General features: G+C 44.9%; 2 protein-coding genes across 2 annotated transcripts in view; both read left to right on the top strand.

The window, feature by feature from the left end:
• Positions 1-1613: 1613 nt before the first annotated feature.
• On the top strand, positions 1614-17098 carry TUSC2 (tumor suppressor 2, mitochondrial calcium regulator). The gene is made up of 3 exons (XM_054977393.1): positions 1614-1847; positions 12906-13026; positions 16949-17098. The coding sequence occupies exons 1-3, from the start codon at positions 1711-1713 to the stop codon at positions 17012-17014; spliced, it is 324 nt and encodes a 107-aa protein (XP_054833368.1). The 5' UTR covers positions 1614-1710; the 3' UTR covers positions 17015-17098.
• Positions 17099-17425: 327 nt separating this feature from the next.
• The window catches only part of HYAL2 (hyaluronidase 2), a 90349-nt gene continuing 85113 nt past the window's right edge, over positions 17426-22661 (top strand). Inside the window, exon 1 of the mRNA XM_054977391.1 lies at positions 17426-17512. The gene's annotated coding sequence lies outside the window, so the exon portion shown is untranslated. The remainder of the gene's footprint in view (positions 17513-22661) is intronic.

The raw sequence follows: 22661 nt of genomic DNA, 5'->3' as shown, positions 1-22661 counted from the left end.
CCCTGGTATGAGTACATCCAAATACAACACTTACTTAAAAGTGAGGCACTTCGTAGGGCTTTGATGGAACCTCTGACTGATTTTGAACTATTAATTAAAAAAGGGACTTCTGATGTAAAGGGTCTTATCTCTTTATAGAATGATATCAAAGATACCTGGGTATAAAATATTGCCATATCAAAAGGCTTGGAGTAAAGATTGCAACATCGAGGTAACAGAGGAAAAATGTCAAAAGTTGTGGGGCGATTTTATATTCACTACTAATATAGTGAGTATCAAGCTGCAAACCATAAAGTTGATGATATGGTATTTGACACCATCTAGGCTGCAACATATGACCCACTCAATCTCACCCTTATGCTGGCAGGGATGTGGGAACAGAGGAACGTATATGCATTGCTGGTGGGATTGTGTCTACATTAAACAGTTTTGGAGTGATGTGTGTAAATACATACAAGAGACAACCAACCACCTAGCAGATACCTCTTCAGCCTGAAGTGATCTTGCTAAATGATTGGTGTGCTGTTCCCATCCCAAAAGAAAGAAAGGCTCTAATAGCTCTACTGTTGGCAACAGGTAAATCTGTTATTGCGACAGCTTGGAAAAGCGAGAAGGGCCCAACTATCTCCAACTGGTTATTGAAAGTCTGGGATTTATTTATTTTATCCAAATTAACTGATTACACTAAGCAATGAGAAAATCCAGACTACAAATCCCACTTTATTGAATTTTGGTTCCCGGTGCTAGACTTTCTGTCACAAGATGATTCTACTAAACAACTTGTTAAATCTAGAGACTGTTTTGATGTTCTACTTAGCTTGTAACTACTTGATTGCTAATGTTTAACTTTATATACTATTGTCTGTTCTTGTACATTCTTACAGTTTAAAATAAAAAATATATTTTAAAAAAAAGGTTTTCCCCTCACAAGGACGTTAATCTCACGTGGCTTGTTTTCCTCTAGGGAGTGGAAACAGTAGGGGAAGACAGGCGCTCCCGATATCGCTCCAAAAAGAAGCCTTGCTCTTGCGCCCTCCCAAGAATGGGCGGGCTCGGATCGCCTTAGAAAAAGTGAAGAATAGAGTGAGTTTCCGGCAGGACTCAAGTCCTGCTGGAGGATAAAGATGACCGTTGAGCAGACTTTAAACAGGCTATGCCTTTTTCATTCTCCGTCGCATTTCTCAAAAAGAGTCCAGTAGCACCTTTAAGACTAACCAATTTTATTTTAGCATAAGCTTTCGAGAATCAAGTTCTCTTCATCAGATGCCTGATACAGAGACTGGTATTTCGCATTTCTGTGTCACATGGCGAGGAGGGGGAAAGGATGGCCGTGCCTCTCTCGTCTCGTGCCTTCTTGTTGGAAAAGATTGTTCCCAGACTCTGCTGCACAAGGGAGCGCCTGTCACCGCCTGCTCTGTTTCTCTAGTATTTATTCCAGTGCGCTGCTACAGCTCTCACCCCACACCATGCGGAAGAAGCCCCTCAACGCCAGCTGGGGGCCGGAAGTGTCGTGACAACCCATCCAGTTCGCAACCCTTGGCGACCGGCAGCTCCGCCTCGCCGACCTCGGGGGCCTTGGAGCCGGAAACTGCGTGCCCGGGAAGGGGCGGGGCTCGTGGGTGCGGAGCGGGCGCCGCTGCAGGGCTCCCCTGAGGCGCCGGGCGCTGCTCCCTGCCGCTGCCCTTGCTGGCCATGCCTCCGCTGTGAGCGATGGGCGCCAGCGGCTCCAAGTCCCGGGCCCTGTGGCCTTTCGGCTCGGGCAGCTCCGAGGGTGCCGGCGGGCAGCAGGCGCTGGCCCGGGCGCGGGGGCTCTGTTCGGCCACTCCCTTCGTCTTCACCCGCCGAGGGTAAGAGCGGAGCTCGGGCTGGCCCTGCCTGCCCCTGAGGAGGGGTGCGAGGGCGGCTGTGTGCAGGCGGGTGGCTGCCCTGGTGGTGTCCGGCGCGCGTCGGCCTCTGAGGGCGCAGCGCTCTCCTCGAGAGGGGGAAGGCTGGGGTGCCTCAGGAAGGGCGTCTCTTCCCCCCGGGCATCCTCGGCTGCTGGCCTTTGGGGCGCTTGAAACCCTCTGAGCAGCTCCCTTAGGCCTCCCCGGGCTCTCTTTGGGTGGATGGGGAAGTCGGACGATGGGCATTTCTTCAGGGCCGCCTCCGTTAACTCCGCTCTGTGACCCTCGCCGCCAAGCCAAGCCGGCGGAGTGGTTATTACGGCGCGCACTGCCCAAACACCACTGGGGGAGACTGGCGTGCTCTTCGCCAGCGACTCGCCTCCCCGTTCACCGGCGCTGCCTCTGTTCCTTGGTGGTCTAGTGGCAGAGCAGCTCCCTCCAGTGGCGTTGGTTTCTTTTCTCTTTTTCGAAAAAAGTCTCTTGGAAACGAGTTCATGCTCAGTCAGCCGCTGCTGGTCTTGAGCTGGGCGGACTGTAATGGCTGAAGGGTTTCTTCTCTGGCCAAGGCTGATCTTATTTATCTTCTTTGCAGCTCTTAGCTCCCTTTATGGTAAATTGGAAAGTAGTAACAGCATTATTTAATCTTAAGTATTGGAAAGAAATACTTGATATTAATATAATTTTTAAAATGTTAACATCTACTATCTTTAATAAAGTTTCTGTTAACATGAACATTGGATAGTTCTTCCCTTTGGCTTTTGCCTGAACTGTGGCATTCTTGGTTTCATAAACTATTTAGCATTTACCCATGGTCAAATAACAAGTGGTCAGCTGGCCATATTTGATCAGTCCATAGACTGTTTTGTGGGGAGAAATGTGGGTTTATGCACTCATTATAAACGTTGGAAGTTATGTTAATAGAACTTGGGCAACTTGTTAATTTTCTGAGATGCACTTGGTGTCAGACTGTGGCTAGATAAGGTACTCTCTGCAAGATTCCCTTTAGAAGCAAGAATAAGTCCAATGTCTAGCAAAGGAAGTTTTATTGCAGAAAAGGTCCATTATAGTCCACTGTCCTGAATAGGAGACTCAGGATGGTACATGATCATTGTTACCAATGAAGAGCAAGCATAGGATACAGAGTAACAATACCCATCTGGAACAGCCTCCCCCCACAGTTCTCAAAACAACATCTTTCAGTCCTGGGAAGCTGCTCTCCTTCAAGGCCAATGCCTGGTGGAACGGTGTTAGACAAAACAGTCCTCTGGTGGGAATGCTGCCTGGGAACTGGTGCACCTGAGGAGAAAATACTTAAACACTAAAAGCATTAGAAAATGGAGTCAGTATAGTTAAGATATATACTGGACCTGACATTTCTGCCCCCCTTAAAATAGATCCCCCCCTGGTTTATATGGGTAGCGAGTATGAAAAGCTTTGGTCAATCTAGGAGCATGAACATGTGCAGAGTTCACCCATTCATCGTAACCAGAATCAAAGTCCTTCCACCTAATGAGGTAAAAAAGCTGATTTCTCTTGATTTTAGAGTCCAAAATTTGTTGTACTTCATAGTGTATTTGGTCGTCAATTAAAGTTGGAATGGGTGGAGCTTTGATATGCCATTTGTTGTCGGTGGGAGCTTTCTTCAAAAGGCTGACATGGAACGTATCATGCACATGGCGAAGGTTCTTGGGCAATGTTACAGCAACAGTCACTTTATTTATTACCTTGCGCACAGGAAAAGGTCCTAAGAATTTCAGAGCGAGTTTGCGGCTTGTCTGAGCTAGCTTTAGGTTCTTTGTGGAAATATACACATGGTCTCCTGGTTGTAATTCCCATTCGGCCACACGATGGCGATCTGCGTACTTTTTGTAATCCAGTTTGGCTTTTTCAAGGTGTCTCTTAATGATAGTCCATTGCTGCACCGCCTCCCCCCACCATGAGGATACATCTGGCAATTTAGAGGAATGGAGAGGGGGTGCGTCCAAAGGGAAGGGATTGAAGTGAGTCCCATATACAATTTTGAAGGGGGCTTCTCCCGTTGAAGCGTGTACACTGTTGTTATAGGAGAATTCAGCTAGAGGGAGAAGGTCCACCCAGTTATCTTGTTGAAAATTGATGTAGCAACGAAGGAACTGTTCTAATATTTGGTTTGTTTTTTCGGATTGCCCGTCGGTTTGTGGGTGGTGGCTTGAACTGATACCTTGTTCAATATTCAACATTTTCAAAAGCTCCCGCCAGAAGTTGGCAACGAACTGTCCGCCGCGATCCGAAATCACCTTGGACGGAAAAGAATGTAATTTTACGATGTGTTTTAGAAACAGATCCGCTAGTTTTCGAGCGGAGGGTATAGTAGTACAGGGGATAAAATGGGCTTGTTTGGAGAACAGATCTACCACAACTAAAATACAATTATGTCCTTTTGAAAGAGGCAGATCAGTGATAAAGTCCATGGAGATTACTTCCCAGGGCCTGTTCGGTGTTTCCAATGGTTGCAGGAGACCCGGAGGTTTCCCTTTTCTGGTTTTAGCGCTGAGGCAAACAGGGCAGGAACTAACGTATTGGGAAATGTCTTTGCGCATGCCCGGCCACCAGAATTGTCTTTGAACTAGGTGTAAAGTTTTCAGATACCCATAATGTCCAGCAGTGGGAGCATCATGACAGCGCTGCAAGATTTCCAACTTAAGGCTGTCCGGGACATAAAACTTGCTCCCAGCTAGCCAATCCCCCTGTGGGGATTGGGTTAGTTTGTTTCGCGGAGCTTTATTCCCCTCCTTCTCCACTTCAGTTTTAAGTTTCGATTTCCATTCTTGGTCGGCCGGGAGGGGCTGCTTAGTGCGGCTGCGAGTAGTCACCACGCCCCCAAGTTGCTTAGGCGAGAAGACCGTGTCGACAGTCTCCGCCCGCTTGCTCTTATGTTGGGGCATGCGCGACAGGGCGTCCGCCAAAAAGTTAGTTTTGCCCGGGAGATAATTGAGGGTGAAGTTGAATTTGGAAAAGAATTCCGCCCACCGCAATTGCTTGGCATTCAGTCTGCGGGGGCTTCGGAGGGCCTCCAAATTTTTATGATCTGTCCAGACCTCGAAAGGGTATCTCGCCCCCTCCAGCCAATGCCTCCAGTTAGTGAGAGCTGCTTTCACTGCAAAGGCCTCCTTCTCCCACACATTCCAATTCCTTTCTGCCTCTGAGAACTTTCTAGACAAGAATGCACAAGGCCGCAAGTTCCCATCCTCCCCCTTCTGCAGCAAAACCCCCCCTATCGCCGTATCGCTGGCGTCGACCTGAACTATGAAGGGGGACTGTTCGTTGGGGTGGGAGAGGATGGGTTCCGTTACAAATTGTTTTTTAAGGCATTCGAAGGCCGTTTGGCAATCGGGGGTCCATTGTAGTTTAGCAGAGGGTTTTTTGGCTTGGTCCCCTTTCTCTTTGGTTTTTAGCAATTCTGTTAAGGGGAGTGTGATTTGGGCGAAATTTGCTATGAAGTCTCTATAGAAGTTGGCAAAACCCAGGAAGGATTGCAGTTCTTTGCGGGTGGTGGGTGTTTGCCAATCCTGGATCGCCTGTATTTTGGCTGGATCCATTTTCAACCCCTCTTGTGAGATACAATACCCAAGGTAAGTGAGTTCGGTTTTATGGAATTCACATTTGGACAATTTGATGGGCAGTTTATTCTTCATCAAGGTGGCCAGGACCTTTTGTACCATTTGAACATGTTCTTCCTCGGTGTCAGAATAAATTAAAACATCATCAAGGTACACCACCACCCCTTTGTACAGAAATTCATGTAGAACTTCGTTTATCATGGACATGAATACAGACGGGGCTCCCGCCAATCCAAAAGGCATAACTAAGTATTCATATTGTCCGAGGGGCGTATTAAACGCGGTTTTCCACTCATCCCCTGCCTTGATACGAACGTGGAAGTAAGCATCTTTTAGATCTAATTTCGTAAAGATCTTACCTTGGGCCACGACGTTGAGAAGGTCTCGGATGAGCGGTATAGGATAGGCGTTGTTGGTGGACACTGCATTTAGTCCTCGGAAATCCGTGCACAGTCTGAGCCCCCCATCCTTCTTTTTCACGAAGAGAACTGGAGCGGCGTGGGAGCTAGAGGCTGGGCGGATGAACCCTCGTTGGAGGTTGGTGTCGATGAATTTCCGGAGCTCTTCACGTTCATGGAGACTCATGGGATAGAGTCGTCCTTTAGGCAATGAGGCTCCGGGTAAAATTTCCACCGCACAGTCCGTTCGTCGGTGCGGGGGTAGAGTATCAGCTTCCTCCTCCGAGAAAGCATTTAGAAAAGGCCAGTACGGTTCGGGTATTTGGTTGACTTCTTCTTGGGTGAGGAGGGCCTTTTCTTTATAAGTTGGGTCTTCGCCCCAGTTTTGATTCCAACGGTGATTTTTACAGTTGGCATGATTGAAGGTAATACATCCTTGAGCCCAGTCTATGTAGGGATTGTGATCACATAGCCATTTGCTGCCTAGAATTAACGGGTACTTGGCAGTAGAGCTGATGACAAAGGACCTCTTTTCCCAATGTTGTCCCATGCCTGTGATCACCGGGATGGTTTCAGTCGTGACCGGATTCATGTTGGTACCATCCATTTGTTCAAAAATTACTGGATTTTGTAAATCCCGAGTTGGTAAGACCAGTCCATTGACTAGAGCTGGGGCTATGATGTCTCTTGAGCAACCCGAGTCAATAAGAGCTTGCACCCGAATGTGCATTTTTCTCTCTGGGTTGATTAAAGTCACTGGCATGAATAAAATGGACCCAGGTGGCCGGTTCCGTGCAGGGACGGGCTTGGGGCGGATCTGTCGTTTGGGCCCTTTTACGACAGATCCATCTCGTTTCCCGACTGGGGACTTTCTGGATTGACTTCTGCAGATGGGGAAGCGGGATCGTATTCCATAACTTCTTCCGCTTCCAGCCCTCTTTCTGAGGCTGGCCTTTGGGAAGCGCCGCGGCCTCTGTTTGCTCGTGGAGCTGGAGTCGGGCGTTGGAGCGTAGGGAACGGAGCAAGGGTTGGACGCCGTAATTGGAGCGGAGGTCTTTGCACAGGCCGGTAGGGGCATTGTGCTGCAAAGTGACCAGCCTGTCCGCATTGCAAACACAGCCCTTGTTGCCATCTAGCATCTCTCGCTCCACGGGTGGCGTAGCCAGCTCCCCGAGCTCCCTTCTGTAAGGTCAATGGTCTTCGTTGTCCCGTTTGTTGTTGTTGCTCAACCAAACGGACTTCTAAAATGCGATTTTCCACTTCGCAAACAAGTTGAATCCAACCTAACAGCGTAGGGGGATTGTCTTGCATGAGGGCTCTGTCCAAAAGTCTCGGATTAAGTCCTTGTTTGAACAGAATAATTTTCGTGGACTCCTCACACCTGGGGCACTTGGCAGCCAATTGTCGGAATTTCGTGATATAGTCTCTCGCTGCCATGCTGCCCTGCTTAATGGCCTGCAATTCTGTTCGGGCCCTGGTTTCCTCTAAGGGATCTTCATATTGTGCTCTAATAGCATCCACCAACCCCTGGAGAGTATCGAGTTCTGGGGCCCCGATATTATATAGTCCTACGTACCAGTCCGCTGCTTTCCCTTGTAAACGGGAGCCGAGGTGTTCAATTTGGCTGGCCTCGCTGCCGAAAAGGTGTCCCCACCGGTTGAAGAATTGCACGACTTGCACTAGAAAAAAGCCCAGTTTGGAGGGATCCCCGTCAAAAGTGGCGTCTAGTTTCACCCAACCCATTGGGAGGTCTTGCCTCGGAGCCGGGGCTGGGTAGAAGTCCGCCGGAAGCCTCAATGGCACTTGAGGTATGAGGGGACCCGGTTGTGCTGGCGGTGGCCTCACCGGTTGAGCCGGGGGTGCCGGCCTCGGCTGGGCTGGCGGTGGTGCTCTCGGCAGGGCTGGTGGCAATGCCGGAGGTGCTGGCCGTAGCGGTTGAGGTGCTGGCGGTTGAGGTTGGTGTGGCGAAGTAATAATCGGCCGCTGAGGGGTGGGTTGGTGGGGTCGCAGTGGTGTAGGTCCCATCGGTTGGGTCGGAGGCGGTCTTACGGGTTGTTCCAGTGGCAAACGTATCGGCTGCAGCGGCGGGGTTAGTTGTGGTCGAAGCGGAAGGGGCCGCAGCAGCGAAGGCCGAATGGGTGGAAGGCCGCGCGGGCTTGCCCCTCCGGGCGTTGTTGTTCTGGGAAGCGTCGGCTGGCCTTTTGGCGCTGGTAGACCATCTCCCGGAGGTTGCCCGACGGGAACAGTTTCGCGCGGTTGACCAGGGGCTCCCCCCCCCGATGGAGCCACGGGTGCTCCCGCTTGGTCCGGCCGGACCGTTTTCGGGGAAGTATGGGGGGGTATCACCGGTGTATCACTTGGCTTTTCCTCCCCTTCCGTAGGCCTCTCAACGGGGGTCTCGTCTGGCGGCACATCCCCTCCCGTGATAGGAGGTTCGATGGGAGTCTCACCGGATGGCACAACCGGGTGGTCCCTTCTCGGTGGAGTTTCCCGCTGAGGGGGAAGTTCCTTGGGTTGTTCTCCCGATTCGCCAGGATAGGTGCCCCCCCCGCCGGTAGGCGACGACCGCTGCTGAACTTCCTCCATCGGATAGGAGATGACACTTTGAAGGGTAGCTATCTGTATCGCCATCTCTTCAGGAGACAGTCTTTCCCCTGCCCCCATTGAGGAAATTAAATGAATGGCGTGAGCCAAGCTTTCTTCCATATCCATCAGCTTAGCTTCTAATTGTTGTATACGACTTGGCCCTGGTTGTTCGCTCAGGGAACCTTCATTCGCTGTACTCACCGGGGAGAAAGGGCCCCACGGAGGAGGGTCCCCTTGAACTATTCGCGACCTCGCGGCTAGAATTCCCTTGGCCATACCCGTCACGGCCGAGATGCTGGTATCTACCGCATAGGTGCGACCTCGTATCTGCTCCCAACTTGGTTCAGGGACTTCCGTTGGCTCCTTCCACGGGGCAAGTTCGGAATAATCCCAACTCAGGGCGCCTCGGCGAGACGTGTCCCCCTCCATCTGCTCAAACGTCCTGTTCCAATATCGCCATGGTTGGCTGCTATCTAGTTCCGGGACGGTTTCTAGGCTTCGGCGCCCGTCCATCGAGACTCGTGGATGGAGTCCACCTGCCCGGCGCTCTCTGGTTTCTCGGGGTCTGGCTCCCCACTCCGACGGGGTGGGCACCGAGATCAAGGGGAGAGCGGTTGCTTTCGGCCTTGCCCCGAGATTGCTTTCGGTCTCGTTTCGAGTACTGAAGTCGATGAGAGGCAGGGTAGAAGTGGAGGCTCCGGTTCCGTTCCCGGTTGCTCCCAGCTCCTGGGAGTCTTGGGTTTGCACCGGTTGATTGTCGGGAGACGCATACGGATCAAACAAAGGATCCCTGTCCGGGACAACCTTGGATTCCGCTGGGCCCGACGCCGACATGATTGGTAACAAAATGTCAGACTGTGGCTAGATAAGGTACTCTCTGCAAGATTCCCTTTAGAAGCAAGAATAAGTCCAATGTCTAGCAAAGGAAGTTTTATTGCAGAAAAGGTCCATTATAGTCCACTGTCCTGAATAGGAGACTCAGGATGGTACATGATCATTGTTACCAATGAAGAGCAAGCATAGGATACAGAGTAACAATACCCATCTGGAACAGCCTCCCCCCACAGTTCTCAAAACAACATCTTTCAGTCCTGGGAAGCTGCTCTCCTTCAAGGCCAATGCCTGGTGGAACGGTGTTAGACAAAACAGTCCTCTGGTGGGAATGCTGCCTGGGAACTGGTGCACCTGAGGAGAAAATACTTAAACACTAAAAGCATTAGAAAATGGAGTCAGTATAGTTAAGATATATACTGGACCTGACACTTGGAAGCTGATTCAATCAGGTCTCTTTCTGCACCTGTTCCTTTGCCATTTCTTAAATAATTTAAAAACTGCTCTGTTTTGGCTCTATCTTGTTTCCTCATTTCTTTACAAGTAATAATTGGGATTTGTATCTCATTTTTGTTAGGCAGGTGGCCAGGTGTTATTGAATCAAATGGATTGTTGGTAGACCAGCTGTAATGTTTCTGCAGCTAGATATCATGGATATAAGCAGTCACATAATACAAAAATCACTTGACCATTGCCACATATCTTCTCTCCCCCCCCCCATTCTGCTAGTTTGAATCCTACTACTGCCATGAGCTCAGTAGGTGGCCTTAGATAAGCTGCTCCTCTCAGCCCCAGATGCCCAAGCTGTATTGTGAGGATAATAATAACACTTTGTTCATCACTTTGAGTGGGACACTAATCTGTCTAAAAGAGCAGTATATAAGTGGATTCTGCAGAAGTTTATGAGCTGCCATGAATTAGAATCAAAACAGAAATACAAAAGTCTTCAGTTGTTCTTGAATTAAAATAAAGCTGTTAATGAGGAATGCCTCATATACTTGGCAGAAATCTGTTTTATAAGCTTGTGACAGTTGCATAAAAGTGGGGGAAAGAGTCACTTTAAGCATGATTTTAACATAGAAATGATGATATGGTTCTGCCATCATTTCACCTTCATAATGTACTGAGAAATAAAAATCCATGATTATCGCTATTTAATGCTCATTCAACTGTTACAATCATACATTTTTTTACATAACTTTTGTTATGTAATTTTCAGTTATTAACAGAAGGTTTGTAACTGTTTAGATTGACTTATATTTAACCAAGTTCTTTTCTTTGCAAAAATAAAAAGAAATATCTGTAAGTTAGGACTGTTCTTGAAGGTTACCTGGGGGTCTCTTTTTAAATGCTGTGGTGTTTAATAGCTGTATAGGTACATGAAATAGTTTTAGTTGAGTCACCTTGACCTGGTGGTATATAAGTTATCTAAAGAAAGATTAAATTATAGTCTTATAATTACTGTTTACTTAACTAGTAAAAATTACTCTCCCTGATAAAACACTACATTTCACATGGTCCTTTTTGTATTGTAATGCTGTGGCAGGATGAGAAGCTAGGAAATGGAGCTTTGCAAAAGGCAGTAAAGAGTCCAGTAGCACCTTTAAGACTAACCAACTTTACTGTAGCATAAGATTTCGAGAACCACAGTTCTCTTTGTCAGATGCTTTCAAGAACTGTGGTTCTCAAAAGCTTCTGCTACAGTAAAGTTGTTAGTCTTAAAGGTACTACTGGACTCCTTACTATTTTGCTACTACAGACTAACACGACTAACTCCTCTGGATCTATTGCAAAAGACACTGTCTAGTACTTGTATCTGTGTATATTATGAATCTGAGATGGGATTCGTTTTTCCAAATGAGACCACACCATAACTCTCTACAAGGGCATTAAAAACAGACTAGCAACAGAGCCCGTTGTGGGGGGGGGGGCGGAATGGGCTCTAGAAAGGGGAGGACGGGCAGACGGGCATTGCCTCCTCCACCATGACTGATTCCGGCCAGGTGAAGGGAGTGGCGGGCATTGCCACCTCTGCTACAGATCCCTGCCGGGTGAAGAGGGGACAGGCATTGCCTCCTGCTCCGCGCCTGATTCCGGCTGGGTGCAGGAGAGGGAGGCATTGCCACCTGCTCCATTCCTGATCCTCCACATGAAAGGGGCAGACATTGCCACCTGTTCTGCATTGATCCCGGCTAGGTGAAGGGGCATGGTCATTGCCACCTGCTCTGCTCCTGATCCTGGCCAGGTGAAGGAGTGGTCCGCATTGCCTCTTGCTTTGTGCCTGATTCCATCTGAGTGAAGGAGGCGGGCTTTGCGGCCTAATCCACATCTGATCCCGATGGGGTGAAGGGGGTGGGCAGGCATTTCTGCCTGCTCCACTCCTAATCCCGACCATGTGAAGAGGGGTTGGATGTTGCCTCCTTCTCTGTGCTTGATCCCAGCCAGGTGAATGTGGAGGGTGAGCATTGCCATATGCTCCATGCCTGATTCCATCTGGGTGAGGGGGCGGGCAGGCATTGCTGCCTGCTCCACATGTGATCCCTACTGGGTGAGGGAGGGGCGGGCATCGCTGCCTGCTTCGTGCCTGATTCCAGCAGGTTGAAGGGGGAGCAGGCATTGCCAACTATCCTATAGTAGGATAGTATTGTATACATCTATGGGATGTTCTCATTTGGAGTACTGTGGACATTTCTGATCAGTTATCCTCAAGAAGGATATTCAGCTGGAAAAAGTTAAGAAGAGGGCAAGAAGATGATTCAGGGTTTGAAGCACCTTTTCTGTGAGGAAAGGGTGGAAAGTCTGGGATTTTCCAGTTTAGAAAAGAGACAGATAGCAGAAGAATGATAGAAGTCTATAAACTTATGCATGGGGTAGAGAAAATGGATAGTGAGCTTTTTTACCCTCTCCTATAATGAGGCTCCGAATGAAATTGGGAAATAAGTTGAGGATAGCTTAAAGGAAATATGTCTTTACTCAATGAGTGAGTAAACTGGAATTCACTGCCAGTGGAGGTAGTGATGGACACGAGCATAGATCGCTTTAAATGGGGGGTTAAGGCACATTGTTGGAGGAGAGGTCTGTTAATGGCTACTAGCTATGGTGACTAATACAGAGGCAGCAAACCTCTGAATACCGGTGCTGAGAGGCGAAGACAGGAAGGGGTTTGGTCTCCATGCACCATTTCTTTAATCCTCCAGGGCAACTGGTTGGCTACTGTGCGAAACTGTGATGGACTAAATAAACCAGTGGTTTGATCCATAAGGCTTTTCTTAGATTTATTGTCGAAGGCTTTCACAGCCGGAGAACAATGGTTGTTGTGGGTTTTCCGGGCTGTATTGCTGTGGTCTTGGCATTGTAGTTCCTGACGTTTCGCCAGCAGCTGTGGCTGGCATCTTCAGAGGTGTAGCACCAAAAGACAGAGATCTCTCAGTGTGACACTGAGAGATCTCTGTCTTTTGGTGCTACACCTCTGCGGATGCTGGCGAAACGTCAGGAACTACAATGCCAAGACCACGGCAATACAGCCCGGAAAACCCACAACAACCATTTTTCTTAGATTCTTACGTTCACATTTGATACTTTAATGGTTATGCTTCATTCCCTTGTAGTTCTATGTATTATGATGAAGATGGTGACCTTGCTCATGAGTTTTATGAAGAGACAATAGTTACCAAGAATGGGAGAAAGCGTGCCAAGCTGAAAAGGATCCACAAGAATCTGATACCTCAGGTAACACAATCAGAAGGAAAATGGTGTTACTATAGCTTAATTTCTAATGCTCGCAGTTTATTTAGCAAGCAGGTATTTATATCTTTTTTTAAGAACTGTTTTTTACCTTGCAAACTGTATACTGTTTTATGGGCTGAAGAACTTTGTTGCTTAGAGGAACATTTAGTCATACAAGTTGCTGGTCTCTATAATCTTTTGCAGCAGTGGGTGCATTTGCAATGACCATATGGAATATTAATATACATGTCTAGAAATCATTTCAACTTTAAGAGTGGATCAGTATCAATCTGTTTTTTTACCAAGAACTAAAGTCCTACAATGCTTGTTTCAACAAATTATATCAGTAAAACCCAAAAAGAAATTTTGGCCATTTATTTATTTGAAACATTTATATACTGCCATTCCACTTAAATACGGTCGCCAAGCTGTCAAAGAACATACATTAAAACACTATTTAGAATGTTTATGTAAATATTTAACAATAAAATAAAAATAAAACTCTGCGGCATGACTGTTATCAGGAGCGAGCAGGAGCATGAGCATCCCCCCCATTCTGCAGTCACTCCGTTGGCTACCTATCAGTTGCCGTGCTCAGTTCAAGGTATTGGTTATCACATACAAAGCTCTTCACGGCCTTGGTCCGGCATACCTGCAGGACCGCCTCCCTCCCTATGCTCCTCTATGGCAGCTTCGCTCATCTGAACAGGGTCTCCTGCAGGTCCCAGGCTGCACATGGGCGAAATCAACAGCAGCCCATATATGGGATTTCTCTGTGGTGGCTCCTACCCTGTGGAACAGCCTGCCTGAGGAGGTCAGGAAAGCGCCACTCTCTTGGCTTTCCACAAACGATGCAAAGCTGAAATATTTAAAAAGTCTTTTGTATTGTAGGGAGGGGTCTCAGATGCTCTGCTAATGAGCTAGGGACCATAAACTTCAACCATAGACTTCACCACTATGTTACCTTATGTACTATCTGTTGCTTTAAATATGTGCTCTCATGTCAGCCCTAGAATCATTTATGTTCTGTTCCAGCATTTCTTCAACTCTGTATTGCTAGAATTGCTTATGTTCTGTTTCAGTGTTTCTTCCGCTCTGTATTGGATTCATGCTAATGCTGTGTCTTTGTAAACTTGTGTTTCTTTGCCCTACGGCATTGTTGATGAAGTCCTTGATACTGACTGTACTACTCTTACACTGTGTAATCCACCTTGAATCTCAGTGAGAAAGGCGGACCGTAAATGACAAAAATAATAAAATAAATAAAAATAAATAAATACAGACGCAACCAGGGGAGGGCCAATAAGAGTTTACTGCATGTGTGCATATGTGCCATGAAATTGCAACCCACTTATGGTGACTCCAGCACAAGGGGCTTTCAAGGCATGTGAGCAGAAGTGATTTCCCATTGCCTTCCTCTGCAGAGTCTTCCTTGGTGACCAACCATCCAAGTATTGACTCTGCTTAGCTTTCTAGATCTAACAAGATCAGGCTGTACCATGCCTCCTTCTCTTCCAAGAGTTTACTGGAGATATGCCAAATGAAACAGAAAAGTCTTCACCTGCTGGTGACAAGGGCAGAGGGAGACAAATGAATCTTCCTGGGGTGGGAGTTCCAAAGTTTTTCTGCTATAACCAAGAAGGTCTTTTCTCAGGTGTGATGGTTTCAGATGTGACCTGTTCCTCAAAATAGTGATGGAAGTTTCAGATGTCCCATTTCTGGATGTAGCTACATAACTGCAAATATGAAAAGCAGTTCTGGTTTCATAACAAATCATGTTGGTTTCTAGAGGTTTACTAATTGAATTACAGGGACAAAAAAAATACAGGGACAAAAGAAACACATTAAAACAGTAACTTGAGGTGGGGTGGAGGCTGTTAAGATCAACCTGTTAGTAAGAAAATAATGTAAATCAGAAAATGCCTTCTAAAATAGGAGATTTATACCGCCTACAAAATTGGGACAGGGAAGATCACTCCAGAATTCAAGGAAGCTAGCTTTACAGCCTCAGGGCAATAATTGTAAGGAAAAATTACACTCTTATCTTTGTGGCTAAAACATGTTTAAATATTTTTCCTGGTAGAGCCCCTTTAATAGTCATAAATACCATGTTAAAATCATAGGTAGTGCTTGAGTTTGTTTTTGAATCCCTTGTATTGCAGGAACGAGAGGGAGATAAAAAGTACATTTTTTCCAGTTGAGGAAGCTAGTGAAACTCTGCTCATAGCATAAAACTAATGTAATATGCCAATGTGAACACAGCTTTATAGAACAGAGAATGGGAAAATAGTATGCAAAGTGGATAAGATCTAGAAAATGCAATAGCAACTAGTAATCTTTCAACCTTTTTCTATTTCTTGAGAATCTAAAACAAAAAAAGGGATACAAGTAGGCAATGCACTGCTACCACTAGCTTCCCAGAACTGGTTAAAGTAGTTACTAGAGCATTTCAGTGACTTAATATGTAATTCAGTCCAGTGTTTGATGGTTGCTTCAGTATCTAATGGGTTTCTTTGTTGATGCTGAATGTTGCTAGAATTGGACTCCTTTAAATTAAATCCCTGAGATGTTCAGGCACTTGGGCAGGTGGATGAGAAGAAGGGTCTCTCTTTCCTCACTATATACTTTGCAGAGCTTTCTGGCAACTTTTTATAATTACTAATGTATTCGGCATGGAAGCTGGAGAGCCAAATTTGGTGTAGTGGTTAAGAGCGACAGGACTCAAATCTGGAGAACTGGGTTTGATTCCCCGTTCCTCCCCTTGAAGCCAGCTAGCTGGGTGACCTTGGGTCATTCACAGCTCTCTCAGCCCCATCCACCTCACAGGGTGATTATTCTGAGGATTATAATAAAACATTTTGTAAACTGCTGAGTGTGGCATTAAGTTGTCCTGAAGGGTGATATATAAATTGAATGTTGTTGTTATTAAAAAGTTAATGCAGCTCTACCTAAACATAGCATGTCTCTGCTTAACCTAGGGCTCTCCTTGGTCTTGTAGCAGAGTCTGTGTTAACCTGATTTTCACCCTGACAAAATTACTCTTCTTTCTGTGGTAGTAAGTAAATATTGAAAATTGGTACCTCTCTGGCTTCTGCAGCTGGCACACCAGGAAATAAAGGCACAGTGTTGCTAGCGACACATGGCTTATCAGAAAATACAGGCCGGGTCATCCAATGAGCTTTTTAGTAGTTAAATGTCTGTCAGAGTGGTGACTGGTCTTCAGAAAGTATGAATATTTCCCTATTGATACGGTCACTACAAAATGTGCATTGCAAAATAGATGCCCTTGTTATGGTGTGATATTTTGGACTTTGCAAGTTTACAAATCTTGAAGTGCAAGATGTGGTATTGCCATTTTTCAGGTAAAAGCAGTCATGAAACATTTCTTCTCTGGCTTTCAGCATTGTTTGCTCATCAATTAATTGCTGTAAAATGCATAAGAATGTAATGCTGAATCAAGATTGACTAGTGTTACAACTGCTTGTTAGTTTAGCACACTGTTGTGCTTGCAGAGATTATGCAGTCCAGTTAACTTGTTAGAAACCTTGTGACATGCTGTCTGAGCCCTGTCATTTGATGGAATTGAGTTCATATACTCATTGGCCTTCGTTTACTCAGTTGCCAGAGTTTGCTTTTCTTGAAGGCCTTCTGTCCTTCATTGGAACTTGTCTGATATTTCCTATTACTGAGTTACTTAAATGGTGTTTGATAAAACAAACCTAGTAGGAACCTAGCAATGTTAGTTTCTAATTAGATTTCATTTGCATAATCTTTCAAATGTGGTGACTTTTAGGCACATAACAGTGAGGAACTCTAATGTGCCCCTATTCAGCATCCCTTGAAGTGAATGGATAATGTATAGCCTGATTCTTGAATGCTTTATATATGACATTATCTCATCCTTGTCATTTCCTTCTTGTTGTAGGGCTTAGTGAAACTGGAGCACCCTCGGATTCACGTGGACTTCCCTGTTATCATCTGTGAGGTCTGAGCCACGAGGCAATGTGAACAGTCACTGTGTGCTGTCAGTGCACCTTATTTGCCCAGTTTTACTGTACCTCATGTAAACCACACTAGACAGTCACATGTCTGTGCAGAGTGATGGATCTGGAGAATGGACACATGGTTGCCTTTAAGCTCCTGTGCTTGGAGGAGGCAGCAGCGACAGCACTGGGGAGGACTTGGAATTGGATAGTTATCAGGGAATAGAATTGGCTAGGCAAGTGTGTTAATAGGACCTGTGTCACATGAGACATGTGGCCTTGTCTAGTAGCCTACTCAAAAATTCCCTCCATTGAGTCAGAAGTGAAATCTTTTTATCAGCCTCTAAGTGATGTTTAGATGGCAACAGATTCCAAAAGTCTTGAAACTACTGAGAACCGACCTGCACCTGTTACTGACCAGATGTCCTACTGTTTGAATACCCCAGTCAGTTTCTACGAAAGCTGATGATGGCATTTCAGTTTATATGCAGTTTATGAGAGTAAAGGTGAGCAATGAGCTTCTTATGTCTCTTCCTACTTTGCCACTGCCCCCTGCCATAATACAGATGAACACTTAATGCTGTACTGCATCTTTGGGGGGATAGTATCAAATGTTGTAGTTAATGGAGGAAAGCTGTCTGGGAATCTTAATTTTTGAGGTCTCCATTGCAATTGGCTGACATGCAGGCCTTGCTCATTTTATAATAGCTCCCTAGCATGCTACATTATATTGTTTTGCTGGCAGTGACTTTTCAACATTGCTACTTGGAAAATTCTGTGGACTAGTACCTATGCTGCAGCACATTAATGGAGGCTGCTGGCAGTTGCAATATCTGAATGTGCTGGTCTCCAAAATGCCCATAGCTTTTCTGTTAAAGTATATCAAAGAAGAGACCTTCTTGTAGGCAATTTGTCTAAGCAGGCTGTGGCTCCATTCCAGAGGGTTCTTTTGAATGTGCATCTTATTGGAGTGTTGGATGGGTCATGTTTCCGATATTCAGTGTAGGGTAATTTTTTTTCTCCTAATGTAATTCCAGGTAACTTGGATCCCTTAGGTTGTACTGTCAACACTAAGGTAACTCGGTTACTAAGATGAAGGTAGCAGTCTACCTAATCCCAGTTCCTTCGGTTCCTCCTCCAAATCCTGAAATACTGTTATTTTCCTTTAGCAGTTTCCATGATGTATAGAATTTGAGCCAGACTTCTCCTGATGAGGGGCAGTGCTGTGCACTATAAAGGAAAGTGTTCCCTTCTCCTTCAGAGGGGCCTTGTGTTAATGAAACGTTTGATTAGTAAAGCTACTTCTGTTGGCATGACACCGAAATGTTAAACCTACCTCCATATCCCAAATTTCTTGCTTTCAAGACTTAAAGTAACAGGGCATAACAATACATGTTGGGGAAGTTATAGCATTTAAGGGGATTTCATATGCAGTGTACAACCAGGAGACCTGATCCTGCCTGCCTTTTCTATCAGTCCCTCAGACCTTCTATAAAGCTTTAAAACTGGATTATCGGTAGGTTGGTTGTAACAGCTGGATCATTGTGCATCTTAGTTTCCTTCCCAGAACATATTGTTGCCTTTCTCAGTTCTCCAGGAATTTGCTACCTCAATGTTTAGTTTAATCAGCTCATACAGAGTTGCTCCTGAGCATCAATATGTGTTATATTTGTATGTAAAATGCATAATGTGCTGACAGTGGGCCCATATTTTCATACTCTTCTTACCCCCCTCACCAAAATGTGGTTTATCTTTTTGTTTATATCCAACTAGATGTGGTAGGGAAGCTCAAATAATCTTTTCCCTTTATTTTAGAAGGAACTTTCCACAATCATGAAAATGAGTGTACTTGGGATAGAAATGTTTGTAGTGTTTCTTTAGCCAGTAAAACCTCAGAATTATTGTGCCCAGTGTGTCACTGGTTGAAACTGGGAGGGAAGTGCTATTTCTAAAGCAAAATTGTTGCGAATACAGGAGACTGCATACCAAGAAGCTTTCCATTTAACATTTGCCCTGTGTAAAGTTGGCAGAAGCATTTTCCTCTCTGTGCATCACATCTTCCCACCAGACTATTCCACTTTGATGGGCATTACTGGTCTGAAAGGCCTTTGAGACTGAAAAAGTTGGGAGCAATACCACCCCTCCCCCCATAATCAACATTTTTTCTAAAGTACCTAATTTATGTTCTTTTGATGACTGTCACTTTTGAGCAATCAAATATCCTGTGATCAGAAAATTATTGTGCAATGTTTTCATTTTCCTTGCCACTTCTAGTGCTTATATGCATCCTGCTGAGGATCTCTCTTCCACTGGAATCTAAATGGAGCATCTACCCAAAGAAGCTTCATTTCTGCTTATCTTGAAACCTCCCAAGATGCAGCATACTCCTTGGAGCTTCAGACGGCTGCTTTCAATCCATTTCTCTAAAAAGCTGGCTTGCCCACTGGGACTGCAGCTGTGCAATTAGACTGCTTGAATTCTGTAATCCCATCTATGCCGTCCTTATCATTGTGCTTCCCAGCAGCCCGGCTCCCCTTGGGAGTGGAAGCTGTTATTAGGGAGAGGGCTTGTGGAGACCACTTTATGAGGGACACTAATGTGAAGCTTGTTGTAAATATATATTATCACTATTGGAGCAAACAAAATGTTTTCCTTTTTATGACTTCTGTGCAAATGTGTGGTTGTATAGAAGAACTGAACCCACTAGCACTTCCTTTTTTTTGCTCCTGTAGCATACAGATTGGAACCTTGAAGACAAATGTGTATAATATTTATAGTCCTTTTCCTCTGCCTTGAAGTGCATTTGTCTAATTTTGTTATATTTCAATAAAATTATTTGTAGGTCCCAGAGGTTAAATTGTTGTCTCTCCTGACTGGTCTGTAGTAGGCTTTATTACATGTTACAAATGATGGGCTAAAACAAAGTAAATTTCTGCTGTCCTTATACAGTTCTGCCAACCAAGCCACCCCAGCCTGAAAGAACCCAATGAATCTCACCAGAGGTTCAACCTTACTCTTTCTGAAAACCAGCATTTGTGAATTGTGGGATCTAGGTTAAGAGCCTCGTGTCTGCTTAAGAGAATCTGAACCAATATTTCTCATGGAGAAAATCAGCTGTTTCAAAGTTAAAGGCTTTAAATTCTCCCTTGAGTGACAATTACAAACCATTTTGTAAATAGAGTAACTTTCCCAGCTTCATCTTTTTGCTGTGTTGATGGACATTTAAGCTTATCTCCTTATTAATCGAAGTCTACACATCTGTGCCTTCAGTGTATGAAGAGCTGCAAAGCTAAGTGCAGTTTTCTTTTGTCTTCCAAAAATATTAAACTGCCTCCTGACTTAATGTAGCATTGCTGAATTCTGATATCATAAAGGATTAGAAGGAGTATTAGAAAACAAGCAAAATGTTTTGGGCGTTGTTTTAAACTATTGATTAAATGTAACACAGTTGCTGATGCTAAAGTGCAAGACCTTTCTCAAGTTTTAACAATTGCCTGTTAATTGATGCAGTTTTAACTTTTCTCAGAAGGGTTTTTTAGCAAATACCCATGAGTTTTAATGCCAGAAATAAATTTGCATATAAGTGAGTTCTTGTATTCTGTAAAGGAACTGACTTTAAATGAGCTTACTCTAAATATATTGTCGAAGGCTTTCACGGCCGGAGAACAATGGTTGTTGTAAATTTTCTGGGCTGTATCGCTGTGGTCTTGGCATTGTAGTTCCTGACGTTTCACCAGCAGCTGTGACGGGCATCTTCAGAGGTGTAGCACCAAAAGACAGAGATCTCTCAGTGTCAAACTGTGGAGAAGATGTTAGCAGGTAATTTATATCTACTCCAGAAGGTGGGTTTGGGTTGCGTCATCCTGTAAGAGTTTCCCAGGGTGTGGAATGCTAATGCTTCACTGTATCCTGAGGAGGTTCTTTTGCATATGGATTGGTGCTTGATATGCTAATCTTCTCTGCAGGGCTATTGTAAGATGTAGAGTATTTTGTTAGTCTGGTGTTTTTCAGGACTGGAAACCATGTTCTTCATTCTTAAAGTCTCTTCTTTCCTGTTGAAGTTGTGCTTATGCTTATGAATTTCAATGGCTTCCCTGTGCAATCTTACAAAGTAGTTGGAAGTGTTGTCCAGTATTTTAGTGTCCTGGAATAAGGTACTGTGTCCTGTTTGAGTTAGGCTATGTTCAGCCACTGCTGATTTTTCAGGTTGGCCAAGTCTGCAGTGTCTTTTTCAGTGTCTTGGCCAACCTGAAAAATCAGCAGTGGCTGAACATAGCCTAACTCAAACAGGACACAGTATCTTATTCCAGGACACTAAAATACTGGACAACACTTCCAACTACTTTGTCAGATTGCAAAGGGAAGCCATTGAAATTCATAAGCATAAGCACAATTTCAACAGGAAAGAACAGACTTTAAGAATGAATAGAGCATGGTTTCCAGTCCTGAAAAACACCAGACTAACAAAATACTCTACATCTTACAATAGCCCTGCAGAGAAGATTAGCATATCAAGCACCAATCCATATGCAAAAGAACCTCCTCAGGATACAGTGAAGCATTAGCATTCCACACCCTGGGAAACTCTTAGAGGATGATGCAACCCAAACCCACCTTCCGGAGTAGATATAAATTACCTGCTAACATCTTCTCCACAGTTTGACACTGAGAGATCTCTGTCTTTTGGTGCTACACCTCTGAAGATGCCAGTCACATCTGCTGGCAAAACATCAGGAACTACAATGCCAAGACCACAGCGATACAGCCTGGAAAATCCACAACAACCATTACTCTAAATATTTCCCAAATACATACATGCTATTTGACCTAAACTTGTCCATAAAATGAAGTAGTAGGTGTACAATTTAGTTAAGAGTTAGGTAGCAAGTTGGGTTATTTTTGTGATATAAAGAAAATCTTACCCTCTGCTTTCAAACATTTATGGAGACACAATGAAGTACATGAAATATAACTGCTGGTAACTGGTAAGAAGACAGAAGAGAGTAATTAAGTTACCTTAAAAGTATATGATGTGAAATGTTGCATAGGGTAGAATGCAGGTAAAATTCTACAAGGCTAGAGTAATAAGTAAATGAATAGTGTGGTGAAGTGGATAGAGTGTCAGACTAGGAGACTCTGGTTTGAATCCACACTCTGCTATGGAAGCTTGCTTGGGCCAGTAACATGCACCCAGCCTGATTTACCTCACAGGCATGTTGTGGGATAAAATGGAAGAGATTAGAACAATGTAAGATTCTTTGGGTCCCCACTTGGGGGAAAAGGCAGGATATAAATGAAATAAATTGAGGCTATGAACGTTAAAAACTTGCAGGGATCTTTCCCACTTTCTTCAGTTGTGGGGGAGACCAGTGATAGGATATAGTGTATTGTTGTATGTATGTAATTATGCTTCTTAGCAGAACACACACTGACTCCTTTCACCCCACCTCACTTTTGCACTGATGGAAGACTGCAATGTTCAATTCTTATAATAAACTCTTAAGATCAGTCCCATTGTTATAGCTATGAGAAATCTGTGCAGTAAAAATAAAGTCTGGTGGCATTTTAAAAATAACACAATTTTAATCATTCCCATGTGTTGTAAACGTGATTATTGTAGGTAAGTTCAGCAAAATAGTCATGGTTTGTTTTTCA

This window comes from Eublepharis macularius, chromosome 4, assembly GCF_028583425.1.
Source record: "Eublepharis macularius isolate TG4126 chromosome 4, MPM_Emac_v1.0, whole genome shotgun sequence".
In the NCBI taxonomy this organism is placed as follows: Eukaryota; Metazoa; Chordata; class Lepidosauria; order Squamata; family Eublepharidae; genus Eublepharis; species Eublepharis macularius.
The sequence above is the reverse complement of the archived record's forward strand: the minus strand, read 5'-3'. Positions and strand labels throughout refer to the sequence as shown.